This window comes from Miscanthus floridulus, chromosome 13, assembly GCF_019320115.1.
Source record: "Miscanthus floridulus cultivar M001 chromosome 13, ASM1932011v1, whole genome shotgun sequence".
Taxonomy (NCBI): Eukaryota; Viridiplantae; Streptophyta; class Magnoliopsida; order Poales; family Poaceae; genus Miscanthus; species Miscanthus floridulus.
In genome coordinates, this window is record NC_089592.1 from 84920173 (window position 1) to 84942887 (window position 22715).

Below are 22715 nucleotides of genomic sequence, written 5' to 3' on the forward strand. Positions count from 1 at the left end.
TCATATGCTAATTATATGTAACCACATGTAGCAGCAGTAAATCACGTAGCCCGGAAGATTGCTTCCCTGTATGAGCAAACCAGTTTCAGGCTGTTTAATGACACACAAACTCCTAATTTCACAACCACATCTGACGACGCTCCAAAACACGGAATTACACCAATACAACTAAATGAAAACAAGGCAGAAGCAGAGGGGGGAGAAAAAAGGACCTGGTACCGCTCCTGGAGCATGTGGATGTTGTACTGTTTGTCGGGCCTGAGCTCTTGCACGAGCTGCGGGTTCTGGAGGAAGGCGACGAGTGGGGCGGCGGCCTCCTCGAGCGACCTGAGCCTGGAGACGACCTCGGCGCGGCGCTTGACCATGTCCTCGGGGACGTCGTCGGTGCTGTGGAGGGACTTGTGGATGTCCATGGCATAGTCGACCATGTTGGTGCCGCTGAGGAGGCGGATCTTGGCCTCTAGGAACTCGGGCTCCGAGTAGAGCTGCCACTCCTGGAGGAACTCCAGCAGCGGGAACACCAGGTGCTGGTCCAGCTGCGCTGCCATCAGCACCGTGAGGTCGTGCTCCGCCATGGCTGGTGCTCCGAGCTCTCTCCTAGCTGCCTCCCGGAGGTGGCTAGGGTTAGGGTTCCTTTCGGGTTCAAGGGGGGGGGGGGGCGGCGGCGCGGGGAGGAAGGAAGCGAGGAGGGGAAGCGCGGAGAAGGGTTTGGGTTGGGCTTTGGTGGTTTTGTGGTTCGGCTGCCGATCAATGTCGTCCCACGTTTAAACGGACGGCCAGATTAGGACTCTTCTTTTGGACCATTTTTTGGTACAAATTGGAGCTGGCTTGGTGTTCCAGAAGTAGTTGGATTCAACTTATCTTTTTCTTTTACTAGTTAACAACTTAACATGCACGTGCGACACGCACGTGCGTATAAGATATTTGTATTTTTTTATTTGCTATTTTCTAGCTTGTAAGTCAGAAAATAGATTACTTTTTAGAAATAGACAGTTGAAAGAGAGGTCAGAATACTTTTTGAAAACATGCATGCATCATAGATTATATTCAGCACTCTTTATTTGATCATAATCAACCTTTATTAGACCCTATCAACAGAAAAATAAATAACTGAGAAACTTTTAAGCAATTCAGGTTTAGCTGCAACATGCAAGTGGAAAAGATTATATTACCTTTTAGAAAGATGTAGTTGAAAGAGATGTCAGACTACATAATTTTTATAAACATGCATCGCATATTATATTAATCAATCTTTAGTAGATCGTAATCAATCTTTATTAGATCATATCAACACAAAAAAATTGTATACATGCATTAATCAATCTTCTGATGTGTCAGGTAGAGAGCTGAAGGTGTCCACGACGGCAGGTCGGTATACAAAATTTTATAATTATTTTTTATAGATATATTTACATATACAATAACTAAAACAACTACAACAGTTTAAAATTGCAAAATTGAACCTTTAAAATGGGAACAAATTTAAATTTTAAAAAATTAAAATCAAAACTACTAAAATAATTTTGAGATACCAAATTATCTCAAATGAAAATTTGATAAACATCAGAGTTCTAGAGGTCATGAAGATCTACAACTTTTATTTTGGTCATCTTGTCATTTGACAAAATTTGAACCTTTTAAATTTGAAATTTTAAAAAATGACAAGTTCGAACCAAAATTTGAGACCCAATGATTTCAACATAAAAAGTGAAGAATACCAAAGTTGTTCAACTCATTAATATCTATAACTTTTATTTAGTTATCTTGTCATTTGACAAAATTTGAACCTTTCAAATTTGAAATTTTGAAAAATGATAAGTTCGAACCAAAATTTGAGACCCAAATTGATTTCAACATAAAAAGTGATGAATACCAAAGTTGTTCAACTCATGAATATCTACAACTTTTATTTTGATCATTTCTTCATTTGACAAATTCTTAGCACACATTGTTCACTAATCTTACACATGTCTCATATAGTTTTTAAAACCTTATGAGAGATGTGTCATATTTGTGAACAATGTTATTACCACTTTGTCATATGAAGAAATGATCAATATAAAAGTTGTAGATCTTGATGAGTTATTCAACTTTGGTATTTATCACTTTTTCAGCTGAAATCATTTGGGGTACCAACATCTTGTCTGAAGTTGCATTTTTTTGAAATTCAAAATTTAAATTGCTCAAACTTTTCATATGTATATATTGACAAAACCAACAAAATAAATTGATAGAGAATGATTTTAGAAAATTTTAGGAAAAAAATCATCAGATTTGGAGTTAGTATGAGGAAGGAAAACTAGTTACAAAGTTGACCCACAGATTAAAAAGAGAAATCACACTATTCACTATAATCATGTAAGGATCATCTAGAACAGTGTGATTTCTCTTTTTAATCTGTTGGTAAACTTTGTAACTAGTTGTTCTCTCTCATACTAACTCCAAGTGTGATGGTTTTTTTCGTAAAAATTTCTAAAATCATATTTCAGCATTTAAGTTTGATCAAACTTGGATGTGACAATGTTTTACATATTTTAAAATTTAAAATTTGAAATTTATTCGTGCGCCATCAGTAGGAGCGGCTGGTGATTTAGCCGCCCCTACAGTCGAACAGCAGGGGCGGCTGGTGATTGAGTCGCCCCTACAGATCAGCCCCAACTGTAGGGGCGGCTCAAGTTACCAGCCGCCCCTACAGTGCCATCTGTGGGGACGGCTAGGCTGCTGGGACCCCAACCCCAGCCGCCCCTACAGTAAAAATGCCGCAGTTCCTAGTGTAAGAATCTGGCGTAGTGGTTATCTCAGCACAATGAACTAGTGGTGCACAATTATACTTATCTAGATAACAAGTAGTGACAACAACTTATTGCTCTGTTAGACACATATCCATCTTTCCTATACATATCTTCTTTACCCAATCGGGTCATCAACAACAAGGGATGGGTAGCCAGACAATAGGAAAGATGGAGTGACGACCTCACATAGATCGTGCGTGTGGTCTCTTTCGACATGACTGCCGGCTATGAACAACCGATTACCGATGATAGCGCTCAGCATTTCAAAAGTTAAAAGACAAGTACTCTCTGGTCTCTACGGAAGACAATAGGATTTTATTGAAGAACCATAGTAGCCCCCCCACAGCGGCACCAACTAGTCTATCATGCTCAGATGGCATAGAAAGGGCAATTTTGGGGTCCTACATGCCATAGAGCGTCCTTCAAAAGTCAAACACAGTTAAAACCAAGTGCAACAAATTATTGTTCATATTGAACATTACCCGTTCAAACAAGGCTTCAAATCACGTTCAAACATCCAATGTCTCCTTTCTAAAAAAACATCCAATGTCATCAACAAGCATACATACGATATATAATAAAGTTCTTAGGGTCAACCACACTAACCATGTCCCTAAAATATTTGCAAAAAGGAAACTAGCTAAAGAAACATATACTAAGAAAATATACCATGAGCTTCACAAATGACTAATTAAAGCACACAACAAAATGTCAACACACTGACCCACTACTACAGAAAAGGTTTGTAGCAACGGCTCAATTTTTTTTATAGGGGCAGCTGGGGATGGAGGCGCCCCCTGCAGTGAGCGTGCTCGGGACTCACAAGACCAGCCACCCCTACAAATGGCACAGTAGGGGCGGCTGGTGATACAAGCCGCCCCTATAAATGGGTCAATTTATAGGGGCGGCTCACTCACCAGCCGCCCCCAATGTTGCGATTTGTAGGGGCGGTTCAATCATCAGCCGCCCCTACAAATGCACGTACAAAAGGCTGCAACCCCCTTCTTTCTCCTCGGGTCACTCACTCTTACCCGTGAAAAAAAGCTTAGGAGGCCTTGGGCACCTTCGAAAAATTGCACTACTAAGGGAAGAAGGTTTTGGTCTCAGATCTTTTGGTGGAGAGGTTGTAGAAGGTAAGAAAATGCTATTCCAGATTTTTTTGAAGTTTTAATGGTTGGTTAGTGAGTAATTAGAGTTTTGCTTTTCTCTCTCTTCTATGGTGCTTGAGCTACTTATGAAGCAAATTAGACCCAAGTTTTGAATGTACTAGGGTAAATTAGGTGGGGTAACAAGATCATACCCTTATTTGGTCCATGTTTCTTGATTTTAGTGAATAATTAGTTAGTTTTATGAATGTTTCATGTGCATGTAGATCTAGATCAAGATCTAGGGTTTGGTTTTTTATTAATTTTCTTTTTGTAAATTTATGTTTGATGAAATTGGACTAGGGTTTGCATAAAAGATATTGGGTAAAATATAATTGTTGCTAATTGTTGTCTTTGAAATTGTTTATTATAATCAATAAATATGTATTTTAATTATTTATGGATAAATAGGCCATTAATTAATTTTCTCTACCATGGTGTGTTTGTATGCTTCATGTAATTATATTTGATTTATATTCATATATATTTGAAATATATACAATTATTCTCAAGTAATTATTAATTTGATTTATTTTTATATATATCTGAATAAGTAGTCCTTTAATGCTTGTTTTGTTGTTGTTGTAAAAGATGGAGTACACGAACTCTTGGATGTATGGTTCATTAAGGTTCAAGGCAGGTTTCTATGAAGAGGTGGATAAATTTATTGAAGCTACAGAGAAGCATGCATCGACGTTGATAGAGAATAAGGATACAATTATTTATCCCTATAAAGATTGCAAGAACCGTATATCATGGACAGATGTGACTATCATCAGATCACATTTGATTATGTGAGGATTTGTTGAGGACTACACAGTGTGGAGTCATCATGGTGAAATAGTTATTGTTAACGACGGGGATGAGGAGGAATACGACGATAAAACCCTAGAATCCCTATCCCAATATTTAGCAGTGTTTGATGTATGAATGGATCCCGAGTTTGGCAATGAACAAGGTGGTTGGTGCCAATAATGATAGTGGAGCACGTGTCGAGGATGAAGATGATTTGAAGGACATGATTTTACCGCTACAAGACATGTGAGGTTTTTTATATTCTATTTATGTCAAAATATATAGAATTAATGTCACAGCTTAAGATTTATGACCTCCGGTTGACGAAAATTCGAACGTCAAAAAACCAGGGTCACAAATTGATTATGTGACGTTGTCACACGGTTATGACATTGGATTTATTGTCATATAGGTTTATGACTTTGGTTTGTTGTCACAAAATCTTAGGCCTTGCCACATGGGCAAATACCACGTAGGATCAAAAGCTGACATGGCAAGGGAAAAACATCACAAAATGAATTTGGGCCTGCTAAAGCCCATATAGCAAGCAGCCTCTTCATGGACCATAAGCTTGTTTTGACTGATATTGCCTGGCCCATTATTTTATTTTCGTTTTTTGGCCCATTTTTTCAGGCCACACAATTTCAGCCCGTCCAATTTTTTTAGCTTGTATATTTCAGCCCATATATTTTTTCAGCCCACATATTTCAGCCCATATATTTATTCAAATGAAATACATATACATTACATCCATCATATTTTTAAATGAAATACATATACATTACATGCATCAAATTCAAATGAATCAACATCACCACATTGGATTGCAATATCACAAGCATTCCACAAGTCTTAAAATGCAATACATATACCTTACATCCATCCACCAACTCAACATACATCCAGTCTCAAAGTCTCAAATTTTAACTTGCTGCTATAGCAGCCGCAACACAAAAACAGCAGCAAGACACCAGCAGCACAGTAGACACAAGCACAGAATTATCCTGCTGCTACTGTTGTAAGTTCAGTAATCATTATAGCTGCCGTAGCACAAAAACAGCAGCAAGACACCAGTAGCACAGCGGACACAAGCACAGAATTTATCCTGCTGCTACTGTTGTAAGTTCAGTAATCACCAAAATAGCATCCTTAGCCTTGTAGACATAGATGTCACCAAAATATGAGCCTAATTGAGTTGGAGAGCTTATGGCTGAGCATCAGGTGATGCAAACTTGTTGCCAAACAAGGTACGAAGGAAACCTTGGATTTCAAGGCCTTGCTGCTTCAGCTTCTCAGTTTCTTCTTCGTTCTTCCTTATTGCTTCTTCATTCTTCCTTGCTGCCTCTTTCTAATCCTCTAATTGCTTCTACACATCAGCCAGCTGTGATCGTAGTCCTACTAATCCCATCTTCTTAGCTTGCAATTCACTCTCAAGCTCATTTACACGATCATTCATTGCAGTGGCTTTGGCATTTCTCTTTATCGCTGCGGACTGCATGCCAACACTACGAAGAAAAGTTGATTTTGGCATAACATGAGCTATAGCTTGAATAGGAGTCTTCGGATCTTGCCCTTCTTCTATTGGTTGAGCAGCATAGGCCTCCATTTGAGCCTAGCAACGATAACACCAAAAAGTCATATTTCAGTGCTAGTTATGTATGTCTAGATCTGATGTCTATATGGAAAGCAACATAGTGGAAGAAATGGAATGATGTCTACAGAATGGAACCTTCTATGCTAATTATCTGTGTCTAGAACATATATATGTAATGATGTCTATATGGAATAAAGATCTATGCAAACATTTTTATTTTGTACTGATCTGTTGTGTTGTTCATCATAGTAAGAAATAGGGAAAGGTACTCACAATGGCATCCTTCGCTTGCTCATTAAAACCTGACTTGCTGCTGCAGTGGGTGTCCTTAAAAATATCAATCGCAGTTGGTGGTGCATCCTTAAATTTAGTTTGCTTCTGAAATTACATACAAACAAAAAAGTAAATAACTGAAAGCATGTAAAAAGTTATTTGTAGCAGTAGCAGCATAGTAGCAGCAACATAGCTTTGAGATCAGTACAAAAAACAGCAGACAGTAACATTGAGCAACATACAGCAGATCAGTAAATAACAGCAGACATACAATAGACAGTAGCATTGAGCAACATACAACAGATTATTAAATAATAGAAAAGTAAATTACATATAGCGGACAGTATTTTCCATGCAACAAGCACCATTTCTGGACACATACAACCTCCACTATCAACTAAAAATCACAAAAGTTTGTAAAGATGCAGTGATATGTCTTACCATGACATAGCATTGAGCAACATAGCTCTGAGATCCTATCATCTGGTGGTACTGAACTAGCTCACGGCTATCTTTGTTTTTTAGACATTTTTCCTATACAAAGAAAACATTAGTGGATAGACAATCCATATATTCTATAAGGCAACAATTTTGATTAATATTAAGGAAGGGTACCTTATGCTTTGGGTTAGACCACATGTCCATGAGTTGTTTCCACTGCATGTCAGCCATAGTGGACAGCGGTGAAGTTGTTCTCACTACATTTGCTGGTATGCCATTGAAGTATTGCTTCTTCAGCTTGTATCTCATCTGCCGCTGTCCTTTTTTGAGCAAATCAGAAAATGCATCTTTCACCGGCACAACATCTTTGTTAATTGTGCATTGACTCTGGACAAGAGCATGCACATATCATTAAACGTCATTCAAATGATGTTCTGGGAGTGTGTGGCAATGGCAGCGGTAGCAATAGCAAGCAGTATAAACAAGTGTCAACTCTAGATTATGCAGCACTATATTATAGAATAATTTGAATATAGAGATAGACAAAGTGTATGATCAGCAAGAAAAAATACACAAATTAAAATAAGATCACTAAAAGAAATGACAAATGACGAACACCAATTGAATTTCTGAAAATGCAAGATGCTAGATATCTATTTAGTAATTCATAAACCACAGAAAAATATGTTCCTAGCAGCCACACATTTTTCTAGCTACAGCAGCAAAGCAGCTCCAGAAACTACTAAAGCTCACTAAAGTTTATCATTGTATAGTTGTAATCCATAAACCACAGAAAAATAGACTAAAACTATGGTACTAGAAAAGCAGCAGCAAAGCCACACATTTAGACTAAAACTATGGTACTAGAAATTTAGAAAATACTAAAGCTTACACCACTTATTGTATAGTTGTAATCCATAAACCACAGAAAATAGGTATCTATTTAGCAGCCATGTCACTTACACTAAGTTTAACATTGTAGTTTTTAACAAGAGGTTTGGCACCGTCCTCCTTATAATGCTTCCAGTGAGTGAAGATTGGGACATGGTCCTGAAGAATAATACCAGCCTCTGATGCTAGTTTTGCAGCTTGCAAAGGCTCCTCTGTCCGCAACTTTCCTTCAGAGATGTTCACTGGGATCTTGTCTCTTAACCCTCTTGAAATCGTATCCAAATCTCTGCCTAGGTGTCTTTTGGTGATACATCGACCTATCTTGGAATTTAGAAAACAGTTAGAGGAAATCATAGACCCATTAATGCAAATAAATAAATGATTAATAGTGGAGAGAGGGTACAATCACTTGCCTTTAGTAGAAGGCTCATTTTGGTTGTTGGACTGGGTATTATCATTGGCAGCCATCAGTGCATCTTTTGTGGAACCAACTTGTGGGTCTGCTATTGGAACTTCATCAGCTGAGGCCAATTCCCTTGTCCTCTTCCTAGTAATTCTTGCTGGTTCGTCTTGCCCCCAAAGTGCCACTACCATCGCTCTCTTTGATGTTCTTGCCGAACTCTTCCTAAGTTCAGGTTCTAAGTCTTGCATGGCCTCCTACATGATACAACAAATTACAACAGAATGAATAATTCTGCATATTTAACACAAATGACTGAGCTTTGCTCATGTACTGCATATTTAACATAAATGTTGGGTTGTCATCATGTACTACATATTTAACATAAGTGTGGGGTTGTCATCAAGGTACCTTATCAAATACTCCTTGATCAACGTCTTCATCGGCTTCAGGTTGATACAATGAGCTAGAGTCTTCACGAGTAGCATTAGTGGCCATTGGTCTTGATTGTTTCAGAATATTCGCTGCCTCTTGTATTCTAAGACTGCAGAACACCCGACTATTCCGCATCACTTGTTCCATCTTCTACATCTCATATTCAGTTAGTGGAGCCTCTGTACTTGCACGAGAAAAAGAAATCACAGTAAATTAAGAATGTGATAACACAGACCATGTAAATTAAGCATGTGAGAACAAAACCTACAATGTACCATTAAGAATTAGTACTGAAGTTTGACAGTGAAATATGGAACCAACTACACAGCCTTGTCACTTACTGAAATAGATTTTGTGCTAATTCTGAAAAAAGAACATACAACTATTTATACGTTTAATAGCATCTCTAGTAGCCTAGTCAGTCAATGAAAAAAGAGTATCTCCCCTAAAAAAGGTTCGCTTTACTGAAGGTAGCATATAGCTATTTTTAGCCATGCTAATTCTGAAAAGCCATGACAGAGCATATAACTAGTTAGGTTAATCATAAAGGGAACTAACTATCTCCAAATTCCTTGCCATGACAGAGCATATAACCCCCAGCCGCTACGCTATGCCTCGTCGCCTAGCATCCCTATAGCCACGTCGGGCGCCAACGCTGGCTCCTCAGGCTACAGGGCAGGCCTCCCCTTGCAAATCCCCAGATTTAGGACTGGAGCCTCGGCCGTAGTTCCCCGCCATATGGATTGCAAAGTAAGAGGGGGAAATCCACAAGTTACCTTCTGGTTCAAGTCTTGTTGAGGGCTGGGTCTTCGGTTTCCGACCAGGAGCCATCTTTGCGAGTCTAGGAAGCCGGGAGCGGAGCACGGAGGATGACGTCGGGGGCACAGGGCCTCTTCAATGGCTGAGGGCAGCGGAGGGCGGCGGACCCTCTTCGGTGGCTGAGGGCAGCAGGGGCAATGAAGCGGCGGCTGCTGAGAGGATTAAATTGGATTGACTAGGTTTTGGGGGAGCGGTGAGCTGAATAGGTCACGGCAAGGGGTAATTTTACTGTACTATCCTTGTGCAAAGGTGACCTATTGTAGTATATGTCTGGATAGAAATGACATTTTGACTCCAAATTTTTTGGTGTGGCGCAGATACAGCGCGCCACTACGCATCTGTGCCAGGCATCCAAATTTTGGTGCACGCGCTGCTTTCTTTATACTGTTTTCTTATTATTATTACAACTAATAAATAATGGTACAAGGATAATAGAAATATGGCACACGCCCTAGTTTTTCCTCTTCATGATTGCATCTTGGTGTTTAGTTTTAAACTATAAATTTCAAAACGTGTTTTCATTGTTTGATGTGTTTTCATTATACAACTGATAGGAATAAAAGCATGTAAGTGATAGAACAAAAATCATTGCACCTAATAAAAGTCATGTTAGGAACAAAAACATGATTAGTTGTTTTACAAATGATTGTGTAATCAATTGTGTATACTACATTTTTTTCACTAGAAACTATTCATAAAGTCTAGGGAGAGAAAATAAGAGTACTACTCAGAAAAGAACTGCGATGTGTCCGATCGTAGAGTAGTACTACTCAGACAAGAACCATGATGTTGTCCGATCACATGCTCAAGATTTTCCACCCATTGCAATGCACATGCATGTGTGTTAGTACTAGTACCACTGTCGTTGCGCCACTAGGCCCAATCATTAAATGAGTACTAGTACGACAATGAAGATGTGGCTGCAGTGCATGTTCGGAGAGGAGAGGGAATCGGCGAAGATGGGGACATACTTGACCTTGTGGTGGTCATGACCCTCCTCGATCTTGCTCATAATGCATGTCAGGAGCTTCTGCCGTCGATGTTGTCCACGCAGAAATGGTAGAGAAAATGATTACAACCTAAATAGGGGTGGCACGCATAACACATGTTCATTCGGTGCGATAGACATTGGACATGTACCAAAAGGGTCCTAGTTCAAAGTTGTTCTATTAACAACGCTAGTACTAGTACCACCGTCGTTGCACCACTCTAGGCTCAGTCATCAACTGAGTACTAGTACGTCAACTCATGAATAAAACCTCGATTGAAGCATCTCTCATGATGCTTTGATTGTATACATGGAGTAATAGAGGAAGTCCTATAAGCGGAGAGTCAAGCTCAGATGCTAATACAACATCGAAGGTGTGGCCACAGAGCAAATTCAGTGAGGAGAGGGAACCGGTGACCGATGTATTACTGTATATATATGTCCTTGTTGGTCTAGATAATGGACAAACATGGCCAAAAGATTTAAAAATAAGCTTTTTAAATAGGTTTCGTAGGGATAAAAAGACCGTAACAAATAGTTTTTTAGAGATAATAGTTAGGTACGTGCTTGAAAATAGTTTGAAAAGTAGCAAAAAAAAGATGTGGCTACAGCGCGAGTTCAGAGAGGAGAGGGAATCGGCAAAGATGGGGACTTACTTGACCTTGTGGTGGTAATGGCCCTCCTCGATCTTGCTCATAATGCATGTTAGGAGCTTCTGCAGTCGATGTTGTCCACGCATAAATGGTAGAGAAAATTATTATAGCCTAAATAGGGGTGGCACGCATAACACATGTTCATTCGGTGTGACAGACATTGGACATGTACCAAAAGGGTCCTAGTTCAAAGTCGTTCTATTAACAGCGCTAGTACTAGTACCACCGTCGTTGCACTAGTCTAGGCTCAGTCATCAACTGAGTACTAGTATGTCAACTCATGAATAAAACCTCGATCCAGGCATCTCTCATGATGCTTCGGTTGTATACATGGAGTAATAGAGGAAGTCCTACAAGTGGAGAGTCAAGCTCAGATGCTAATACAACATCGAAGGAGTGGCCACAGAGCAAGTTCAGCGAGGAGAGGGAACCGGTGATCGATGTATTACTGATCAATATATATATGTCATTGTTGTTCTAGATAATGGACAAACATGGCCAAAAGATTTAAAAATAAGCTCTTTAAATAGGTTTCGTAGGGATAAAAAGACTGTAACAAATAGTTTTTTTAGAGATAATAGTTAGGTACGTGCTTGAAAATAGTTTGAAAAGTAGCGAAAAAAAGATGTGGCTGCAGCACGAGTTCAGAGAGGAGAGGGAATCAGCGAAGATGGGGACATACTTGACCTTGTGGTGGTCATGGCCCTCCTCGATCTTGCTCATAATGCATGTTAGGAGCTTCTGCCATCGATGTTGTCCACACAAAAATGGTAGAGAAAATGATTACAACCTAAATAGGGGTGGCACGCATAACACATGTTCATTCGGTGCGACAGACATTGGACATGTACCAAAAGGGTCCTAGTTCAAAGTCGTTCTATTAACAGCGCTAGTACTAGTACCACCATCGTTGCACCACTCTAGGCTCAGTAATCAACTAAGTACTAGTATGTCAACTCATGAATAAAACCTTGATCGAAGCATCTCTCATGATGCTTCGATTGTATACACGGAGTAATAGAGGAAGTCCTATAAGTGGAGAGTCAAGCTTAGATGCTAATACAACATCGAAGGTGTGGCCACAGAGCAAGTTTAGCGAGGAGAGGGAACCGGTGACTGATGTATTACTGTATATATATGTCCTTGTTGTTCTAGATAATGGACAAACATGGCCAAAAGATTTAAAAATAAGCTTTTTAAATAGGTTTTGTAGGGATAAAAAGACTGTAACAAATAGTTTTTTTAGAGATAATAGTTAGGTAAATGCTTGAAAATAGTTTGAAAAGTAGCAAAAAAAAGATGTGGCTGCAGATATTCAGAACTATTGTCATCTATGCAGATATTCAGAACTGTTGTCTAATTTTCAGAACTGTATAACAAGGGAGATGTGGTGTACAAAATAAATTTATCAGGGCACAACTGCAAAAGCAGTGAAGCACAACAACACAACATAGCATTAAAAATAGGTCAATCAAGATTCAAGCCACCAACCATAGATGCAGTGTACAGAATAACTACAAATTACATAATAGAACACTAGAATAGAACAGTAGTGCTGCACATATCCATCAATAATTAAAAATTTAAAACAAACCAAGGCCAATGGCCCAATTCAACTGCACTGTCTAGAACAACTGTAGTACATGTTATTTAAATTGAAACCACAACTAAATCTAGTCGTATTCGCTATCATCGTCATCTTCTGGAGGGATTGTCGGACCTTCATTATCACTCACATATTGCCATCCAGTTTCATCTTCACTGTTGGCTGACTCATCTTGTTGCCCTTCCTCTTCTCTGTCTTCGGATGTCATCAACTACACTAGCATCAACACGAACACCATCTTCACTAACTGGCTGCTCATTTTCCAGACATCCTTCAGTAAGTTGAACATGCACACCTTCACAATCACCGTCTTGGTAGGACAATACTACGGCATTGGGTATATCCTCATTGTCATTTTTAGCCACACTCCACAAGTGTCTGTGTGAAAATTTGTGAACAACTCGCCATTTCTCACGATACTTGGTGTCTAACAAATAAAATACCTTTATTGCCTGTGTCGCTAGAATAAAAGGATCATCCTTGTACCACAAGCTGCCATGGTTTATGCTTTTGAAGAACCCATCTTCCTTCATTCGGAACTTCTTTCCATGAGTGTCAAACCAATCACATCAAAATAGAACCACTGTCCTATTGCCACTCGAATCTGCATTGTATCTAAGCTCAATTATTTCCTTCAAGGAACCATAGAAGTCAATATCATGGTTGTCATAATTATTTCCTTCAAGGAACCATAGAAGTCAATATCATGGTTGTCATGTGTACCCTCAGCCATAATTCCACTATTTTGTGTTCTTCTATTTTTCTCATGGTCTACAGTGTGGAATCGAACACCATTAACAAGACATGCTGAATAAATTTGAACTCGCAGATCAGGCTCACATGACAGTGCAAATAGCTCATCATTTATGACTTGTCCTTCCACATAACGACGTTTTGCAATCTGCACAAAAAATTAATGGACATAAAAAATTTGCTTCTTAAACTAGGAAAAAATGATGAAACAAATTAATTGAGATCAAACTCACATGCTTCTTAAACCATGAAGAAAATTGCTTCTCAAGGGTTTTTTGAACATTAGGACATCCTTCATTCTCCAACTCTTTCTTGTATATCCTGAAAATGATAGTTAATTCAAACATTAGGGCTAATAACTAAGTTACAAGAAACAATGAAAATAGTAGATGGGCTGACATACTCAATATATGGCTCAACCTCCGGACAATTGTTTTGTACGAACCAAACCATTTTTTCATAATCATGCTCAAGATATGTAAGACTTGGTGCTCCTAGAACATCAGCTCCATGCTGGAAAATAGATAGGTCTCCTCTCACAATAGCAACACGCTCTCTATTCCTGCCCTCTAGATTGTGTCGTGTCTCAACATCATCATCAAAGTACCTCGAGCAAATAGTCAAGCACTCAGCGGCAACATATGCTCCTGTAATGGACCCTTCAGGCCATGCCAAGTTCCTCACAAACCGTTTCAATGTTAACAACCTTCTTTCTACTGGGTACATCCATCCATATTGTACTAGACCTCTAAGAATTGCCTCTTTAGGTAAATGGACAGCCATGTGTAGCATCACATCAAAGAACGAAGGAGGAAATATTTTCTCAAGCTTGCACAAAATGATTGGGATGTCAGCTTTCAGTCTTTCCAACATATCTAACTTCAAAGTTTTTGCACAAAGTTACTGAAAAAATACCTAATTCAGTAAGTGCTCCATATATGTCCATGTGCATGATTCCTCGGACAGCAGTAGGCATAATCCTTTGAAGAAGAATGTGACAATCATGAGTTTTCAGTCCTTGGAGGTTGCATCCATTTGCAGTAACACATGTTGCTAAGTTGGAAGCGTATGCATCTGGAAATTTTAGACTCTTCAAAAAATCACAAAAATGCTCCTTCTGTGTTTTAGTCATTGTGTAGGGGGCATGAGGAGTACTATATGAATCTCCATCATGGATCAAGTGTAAATGCTTCCTAATGCCCATATCTTCCGAATCAAGCCTAGAATTTATATTGTCCTTTGACTTCCCAGCCGTGCCTAGAAATGTACCAAGGATATACTCACATATATTTTTCTCAATGTGCATCACATCAAGATTATGCCGCAGCTTCAAACTTGACCAACATGGCAAATCCCACAAACATGACCTTCGCTTCCAACATGGGCCCTCTTTGTCCCGCTTTCTTTTTTTGTTTTTAGGATGCTTTCCTGGTCTGACATCCTTGACCCTCTCTAGTTGCTCCATCAGCTCATCCGTATTAAATTTCTCTGGCTTCTCACAGTTTTCAACATTACCATCAAACACCTTGCTCCTCCTCCATGGATGGGCCCTAGGAAGGAAACGCCAATGGCCAATGTAACATGTCTTATTCCTTATCCTTTTGGAGCAAGGGTTTTTGTCACAATGCACACAAGCATAATAACCTCTTGTGACTCTACCTGACATGTGCTGAAAGCAGGATAATCATGAATGCACCATATTACAACAGCATGTAAATCAAACTTCTTCTCACTAAGTGCATCAATAGTAGGGACGCCTTTCCAAAGCTCTAGGAACTCCTCAACAAGTGGCTCCAAGAAGACATCAATATCCTTTCCTAGGTAGTCTTGACCAGGGATAAGCAGGCCCATGATAAAGTTGGATTGCTCCACACATTCCCATGGAGGAAAGTTGTACGAGATAAGAAACACTGGCCACATGCTATACGAGGAGCTCATTTTACCAAATGGGTTGAAACCATCAGTAGCGAGGCCAAGCCTGATGTTCCTTGCATCTTCTATAAACCATCTATACTTCCTATCAAAGGCTTTCCATGCCTCGCCATCAGCTAGATGGTTGAGCTCATTCTCCACTGGCTTCCTCTTCAACTTGTGCCATTGCACCTCCTCTACTGTTCTTTTGGAAGAAAAGATTCTCTTCAGCCTAGGAATCAACAGAAAATGTCACAAAACCTTCTCAGGAATCTTCTTTCTTGCATCATTGTCTTTCCATCTTGGTGCACTACAAACTAGACAAACATTATTTTTTTTCTAAATTCTTCCAAAACAGAACACAATTATTTGGGCACACATGGATTGAATTGTATCCAAGCCCCAATGCACGGATAAGTCTCTTTGCTTCCTGGTATGATGCAGGAATAGAGCAATTTGGGAATGATGATGACAACAACTTCAATATTGCTGTGAATCCACCATTAGAAATCCGATAAAATGACTTGATATGAAGTAACTTCACCACAAAAGAAAACCTTGTGCAAGGACCACTAGGGGACAATTGTTGCTTCATCTCTTCCATTAGAATTGCAAACATAGACTTTTTCCCTTTACCTTCCTCTTCAGCTGTGTACAACTCCTCTACCATACCATGAATTCCGTCATCAGGGTCATCTTCTTCATCCACATTCATGCCAAAATCCTCATCAAGACTAGTATGTTCATCAACATGGTCACCAATTTCATGTGGTACAACCTCCAATGGTTCTCCATGATGTATCCATCTAGTGTAAGTAGTAGTCATCCCATAAATATACAAGTGACCCTGCACCTGTCCTTTAGGTTTGCGAACCCGATTCAAACACTTACGACATGGACAGAGCATCTCTTCATCGTCATTGAATCTCTTGGAAACAAAGGTCATGAATTCATTCACCCCATTCACGTGTTCCTCGCTGAACATCCTACTATTGATCCAAGATCTATCCATCTACACAAAATCATGAGATACACTTGCTCAAAATTTTTTACATATATACGATACTTGATCAAAATTATCAAACATGTGACATGTCATTATTTATATGAAATCTGTACACAATAGTTGAGCATTGCTTTATCTCCAATAATGGGTTAAATAAATCTACACTAACCTTTATTTTAATTCTTGCTAACAAACAAACACTAAGATACAATTTGGTATTATCATGAACTGTTGCCCTGCAATTGGCGCAAAGTTGTGAGCAACTACTAAGCACTAAGATGCAAGACTACTTCAGTAAGCAAATCAGTACCTTTCTTGTAGGCTAGAACTATGAGCAGAACAAATCAAGGGAGTTCCGCTAGCTTCTGGGGAGATCTACGCTGCTCACGAAGCCGCACCGCGTCGCGCCGCTGGATGTTGGATGCGGTCCACGTAGCTCCGCATCGCCGCCCACTGCTGGCCTGGACGCGCAGCTCCGCGCCACCATTCGCTGCTAGCCTGGCCGCAACAGGTCCACCTTCGCTGCCGCCGTTGCCGGCCTAGACACGCAGCTCCGCTCCGCCATCCGCAACAGGTCCACCTTTGCCATCGCCCGCTGCCGGCCTAGACGCATAGCTCCACGCCGCCATCCACTATTGGCCTGGCCACAACAGGTCACGAAGGTGGATCCACTGCTGTCCGTGTCCACAACCGTTCACGAGCTAAAAGTCTACGAGGACATAGGGTACATTACCTTGTTATATTTAGATATATAGTATCACGTGTGCCAATCAACAAAGATTTCTTCGTAGCTTAGTGGTATGTTCACTTCCTGGGAACCACGAGCATGTGTGTTCAAGTCCTCCCATCTATGCTTTTTTAACATTTTGCTAGGGTATGAACAGGTGCCCTATCGGCTGGCTGGGGCGCGACCTATTGGGCTAAGTACGAACAGGTGCCCTTTCTGCTAGGGCGTGGCCTGTTGGGCCGAGTGGCTGGGGCGCGGCCTGTTGGGTTGAGTATGCTAGATGGGCGTGAACAGGCGCCCTTTCAGCTAGGGCGTGGCATGTTGGGCCGAGCGCCTAGACCTATATTGAAGAAAAATTAAACTGGGTAGAGGTAAATAATAGAAAAAAGAAAAAATCTAACCATGTGGCAATAGGACATGCCAACATGGATAAGTGTATTTAAAACAATTCAATAAAATAATTTGTGACGCACAACCTTTGTCATATATTTATGACATTCAAAAATTAGTCCTTATGACATAGCAAATATTGTCACCGGATAGAATTAGACTAGTAATATGACATTTGTTGTGGCATACAACTTTTTATTGTCACTAAGTCAAAATGCCTAAAATAGAATGTCATAAACCAGATGATATAATGACATTATGACCTGTTGTCATACTAAATATGTCAAAAACCACACATTTCTTGTAGTGTACAAAAGAGCCCGAAAGGTCTAGAAAATTTTGAAAGGGTGAAAAAGCATCGAAGGAGGCTATGTATGGTGTTGAAAAGGGTTGTCCGACACACAGGACATTGCTACATTTTGTGCTTGAGCTACTCATCCTGAAGGCTAACAACGGCTGGTCAAACTATAGTTTCAATGATCTATTACGTCTCCTGTCATGGGTGCTGCCACAACCAAACTTAGTTCCCGCCAACACATACCAAGCGAAGAAGGTCATAAGTCCATTGACAATGGGGGTTGAAAAAATCCATGCATGCCCCAACCACTGTATCCTTTTTCGTGGTGAAACGTTCAAGTCACTAGATAAATGTCTCCAGTGTGGGGCTAGCCGGTACAAGAACAATGACCTTTATGGTGGGGATGAAGCCTCCACGGAGAAACAGAGGAATAAGAAGGGTACAAAAAAGGTGGTACAAGAATCTCAGCCCCCCAGAGGACACTCCATTAGGCAACGATGCAAAGCAGAGAAGAATTCCTGCCTTGATAATGTGGTACCAGCCAGTGACCAACCGCTTGAGACGTATCTTCCTAAACCCCTAAAGAAGCCACACTCATGACATGGTGGGATGATGAGCGCAAGGTGGATGATGATAAGATTGCACACCCGACTGATTGTAGTCAGTGGCAAAGGATCGATGAGAAGCACAAAGAATTCAGCGATGACCCAAGAAATGTACGGTTTGGCTTGAGCACCGATGGAATGAATCCCTTCAATGAGAGGATGAGCGACCACAACACTTGGCCAGTGATCTTGACCATGTACAACATCCCAACATGGTTGTGTCAGAAGAGAAAGTACCTTCTCCTCAATATTCTTATTTCTAGCCCTAAATAACCAGGCATTGATATAGATGTGTTCCTCGAGCCTTTAATGCAAGAAATGGAGAGGCTATGGAGGCATGGGGAGCTGATCTACGATGCGTATTGAAAGAAGGACTTCATATGTAGAGCAATAATATTTGTTACTACCAATGATTACCCCGCATTGTTTGCTTTGTCTGGACAGATCAAAGGTAAGATGAGATGCTTAGTTTCCTTGGATGGTACTACATGGGTGTTCCTGGATGCATCTAAGAAGATAGTTTACCTAAGAAACTAACGCTTCTTAAAGACAAGTCACAAATACCACAATAAATTATTCTTTAGATTTTATGACAACACCCCAGAGATTGAACCTCCTCTGGAGAGACATCATAATAGAGAACACATGTACAGAATGGTAAAAAACATACGCATCATCTATGGAAAGAAGAATCTAGATGGAACAAATAGAGATGGAAGTACACCTCCTGTCGACGGCGTACCCTTCAAGATGACCCTTGGGTGCTCGCTTCATGTGTCGCACAAGTTTTCTATATGCCTAACCCACAAAGTAACCTCCCCTAAAGAAGAAGACATAGCACGTGGTTGCCTCTAGGAAACAGCACATTATCGGAGTTGATGGCGTGGATGATGTTGAAGCTTACAATAACTACGATGAGATGCCACTATTCATAGACTTTCCTAAGAAAATCAGTGTTGTGGAAAAGAATCTGCCCAAAAACATATTGTCATGGGAACAAAAAGGTGTCAAGAAAAAAGTCATTACAGTGGGCTAGCTAGTTGTTGAACGTGGAGTGTTTGTGTAAGTGTGTGTTTGTAAGACTTCATTTATGCATGTTTGTGAGACTATATATTTATGTATGTGTGTGAGACTATATATTTATGTATGTGTGTGAGACTACATTTATGCATGTGTGTGAGACTACCCTTTGCAACATCCAGATGAACCTATTGCAACATCCACTCTATTACTACTAAAACAGTTGTAACACGTAGACACTTGAAACATGCACTTATTACTACTGCAACATGTTCGGACTACTATTGACACACTTAAAACAAGCACTTAACACTTTATGAAATGAAGAAATGACCAAAATAAAAGTTAGAGATCTTAACGAGTTATACAACTTATATATTCATCACCTTTACAGCTGAAATCATTTAGTGGTTCAAAATCAGGTTTGAAGTTGTCATTTTCCAAAATTCAAAATTTAAATTGTCCAAAATTAGTGACAAAGATAGATGACTAGACTAAAATGATAGAGCATGATTTTAGAAAATTTTAGGAAAAAAAAACCATCACATTTGGAGTTAGTATAAGGGAGAAAAACTAGCTACAAGTTTTAGTCACAGATTAAAAAGAGAAATCACACTTGTTCATCATTGATCATCATAAACAGTTGTGATTTTTCTTTTTAATCTCTAGGTAAATTTGTAACTAGTCTTTCTCCCTCATACTAACTCTAAATGTGATGATTTTTTCCTAAAATTTTCTAAAATCATGCCCTATCAAGTTACTATGTTGATTTGGTCATTCTTTTCGTTTGACAAAGTTTGAGCAATTCAAATTTTCAAATTTAAAAAAATGATAAGTTCTAACAAGATTTTGAAACACCAAATGATTTCAGCCGAAAAAGTGATGAATACCAAAGATGTATAACTCATCAAGATCTACAACTTTTATTTTGGTTATTTCTTCATCTGACAAAGTGATAGTAAACATTATTCACAAATCAACATGTCTCTCATATAGTTGATGAAACTATGAGTGAGACGTGAATTTATGAACAATGTTTACTAATACTTTAATAAATGAAGAAGTGACCAAAACAAAAGTTGTAGATAGTGATGAGTTCAACAACTTTTATGTTCATGACTTTTGTAGTTAAAATCATTTAAGGTTTCAAAATCTTGTTTGAAGTTGTCATTTATTGAAATTCAAAATTTGAACTGTTTAAATTTTGTCAAATGAAAAGATGACCAAAATAAAAGTTATAGATAGTGATGTGTTCAACAACTTTTATTTTGGTCATTTCTTCATTTGCCAAAGTGTTAGCAAACATTGGTCACAAATTAATGAATCTCATACATAGTTTATGAAACTAGATGAGAGATGTGTCAATTTATGAACAAGTTATCACTTTCTCAAATGAAGAAATGACCAAACCAAAAGTTATCGAACTTGATGAGTTCAACATATTTTATATTCATGACTTTTACATTTGAAATCGTATACTCTTCCAAAATGTTGTTTGAAGTTGTCCTTTTTTAAAATTGAAATTTTGAATCATTCAAAAAAGTCACATGAAAATATGACCAAAATGAAAGTTGCAGATTTTGATGAGTTCTACAACTTTGATGTTTACAATATTTTCATTTCTGATCATTTAATGTCCTAAAATACTATTCCAAGTTTTGAATTTCAATTTTTTATTTTTTAAAATATTTTATTTTTTTGTAGGGGCGGCTGACTCAGGAACCGCCCCTACAAATGTATTTGTAGGGGCGGCTAGAGTTTCAAGTTGCCCCCACCAATCAGCCGCGGTATATAAACAACACCTTGCGTGTGACCGAAAAATTCTAAGTCTTGGGCGCGTTTTTCTCCTCCACTACGTTGGTAGGCTGCCAAATTTTCCCGCGCCCGCCGCCGCCGCCTCTATGCCCTATCTTCACCGCCTTCGTGCCCTACCTTCATCGCGCCCTACCTTCCCCGATCCACCTCCAACCCCCGGTCCGTCTCCTGCCCTGCGCACCAACGTTCCCCCTGCGGCTAGGGTTTCCACCGTCGTTCCCCCTCCCATGGCGGCTAGGGTTTCCACTGCCGGTGCTTGTGCTCCCTCCCCCCGGTGGCCCTGGTGCCCATGTGCTCTCCCTCCATTAGCCGCCCTGGTGCCGGTGTGCCCCAGCGTCCCTGCTCCTCCCCGTTGGCTCTAGTACCCATTGTACGCTCTGGTGTCGACGCTCCCTCCGCCGGCGGCCCCGGTGCTGGTGCACCCCAGCATCCTTGCTCCCTCCCCCGGTGGCTTTGGTACCCATGTGCTTCGGTGTCCTCGCTCCCTCCCCCAGGTGGCCCTGGTGCCCTGGTGGCCTTGCGCTCTCCCTCCGCTGACGGCCCCATTGCCAGTGCGCCCCAGCATCCCTACTCCCTCCCCCAGCGGGCTTGCCCTAGTGGCCGTGTGTCCAGTGGGTGCGCGCGCTCCACCACCACCCTTTTTTGGCTTATTCTTCTATAGGTAAGCACCAACCCCTTCTCCATTCTTGCTCCACTATGCTCCCTTCCCCAGCAAGTGATTAATTAGCAAATCGAATCCAATGATTATTGTTGCCAATAATGATTAAGAATGGCAACGGGGATTTACCTATCGGGTATCGCTGAAATGTTCTCTTCCCCGCTATGGAGAATTCATCTCGTCTCTGTCCCCGTTAACTGTCTTGGGTATAGATTCTTGCCCATCCCCGTACCCGTCGGGCATCGGTCGGGTAACAGATACCCAACGGGTACTGCATACCCGATAAACAAGGATATTTGGGGTCACAGCTTTGCAATCGGAGATGTTTCTTCTTCACTCAGGTATAAGTGTCGGAGTCTCGGAGATGCCGAGGAGAAGGAGCGAGGTTGCGAGGAGGACGAGCAAAGGTGGCAGAGAGACCAAACTAAGGAAGCGAGGGGCATGAGCGCTCGTGAGGCAGGCGTGCTTCTGCTGCTGGTGGAGATGATGAGGAAAAATTGAACTAGGGTTCCTAGAACACACAAACTATATATATTAGTGTTCATATTTGGGCTAAAATACCTATGTTGAGCTTCTTTGGGCCTAATACTCGCATGATAGCTCAAATAGTCGGGTTCCCCAATGGGTAACGGGGACGGGTAAACAGGGAACGTTCCTGTACCCGCTATACACGTTGAGGATGGATTCTTGCCCACTTAAA

At 40.3% G+C, this 22715-nt stretch overlaps 1 protein-coding gene and 1 pseudogene across 1 annotated transcript; both read right to left on the reverse strand.

The window, feature by feature from the left end:
• On the reverse strand, positions 1–575 carry LOC136500199 (eukaryotic translation initiation factor 3 subunit E-like). Its single transcript, XM_066495576.1, has 2 exons — positions 213–575; positions 1–66 (listed from the first exon to the last, which is right to left on the reverse strand). Exons 1-2 carry the CDS (start codon positions 573–575, stop codon positions 1–3), a joined length of 429 nt encoding a protein of 142 aa, XP_066351673.1.
• A 12324-nt stretch (positions 576–12899) lies between these two features.
• Positions 12900–16442, reverse strand: LOC136500200 (uncharacterized; annotated as a pseudogene).
• Between the last annotated feature and the right edge of the window lie 6273 nt (positions 16443–22715).

What these genes read in the sequence shown, in the direction of transcription:
- LOC136500199 (XM_066495576.1), bottom strand. Translation starts at nt 575, where the DNA reads ATGGCGGAGCACGACCTCACGGTGCTGATGGCAGCGCAGCTGGACCAG. An exon ending in TGCTCCAGGAGCGGTACCAG is followed by an intron (nt 67 to 212) that starts GTCCTTTTTTCT and finishes TTGCTCATACAG; the next exon opens with GGAAGCAATCTTCCGGGCTA.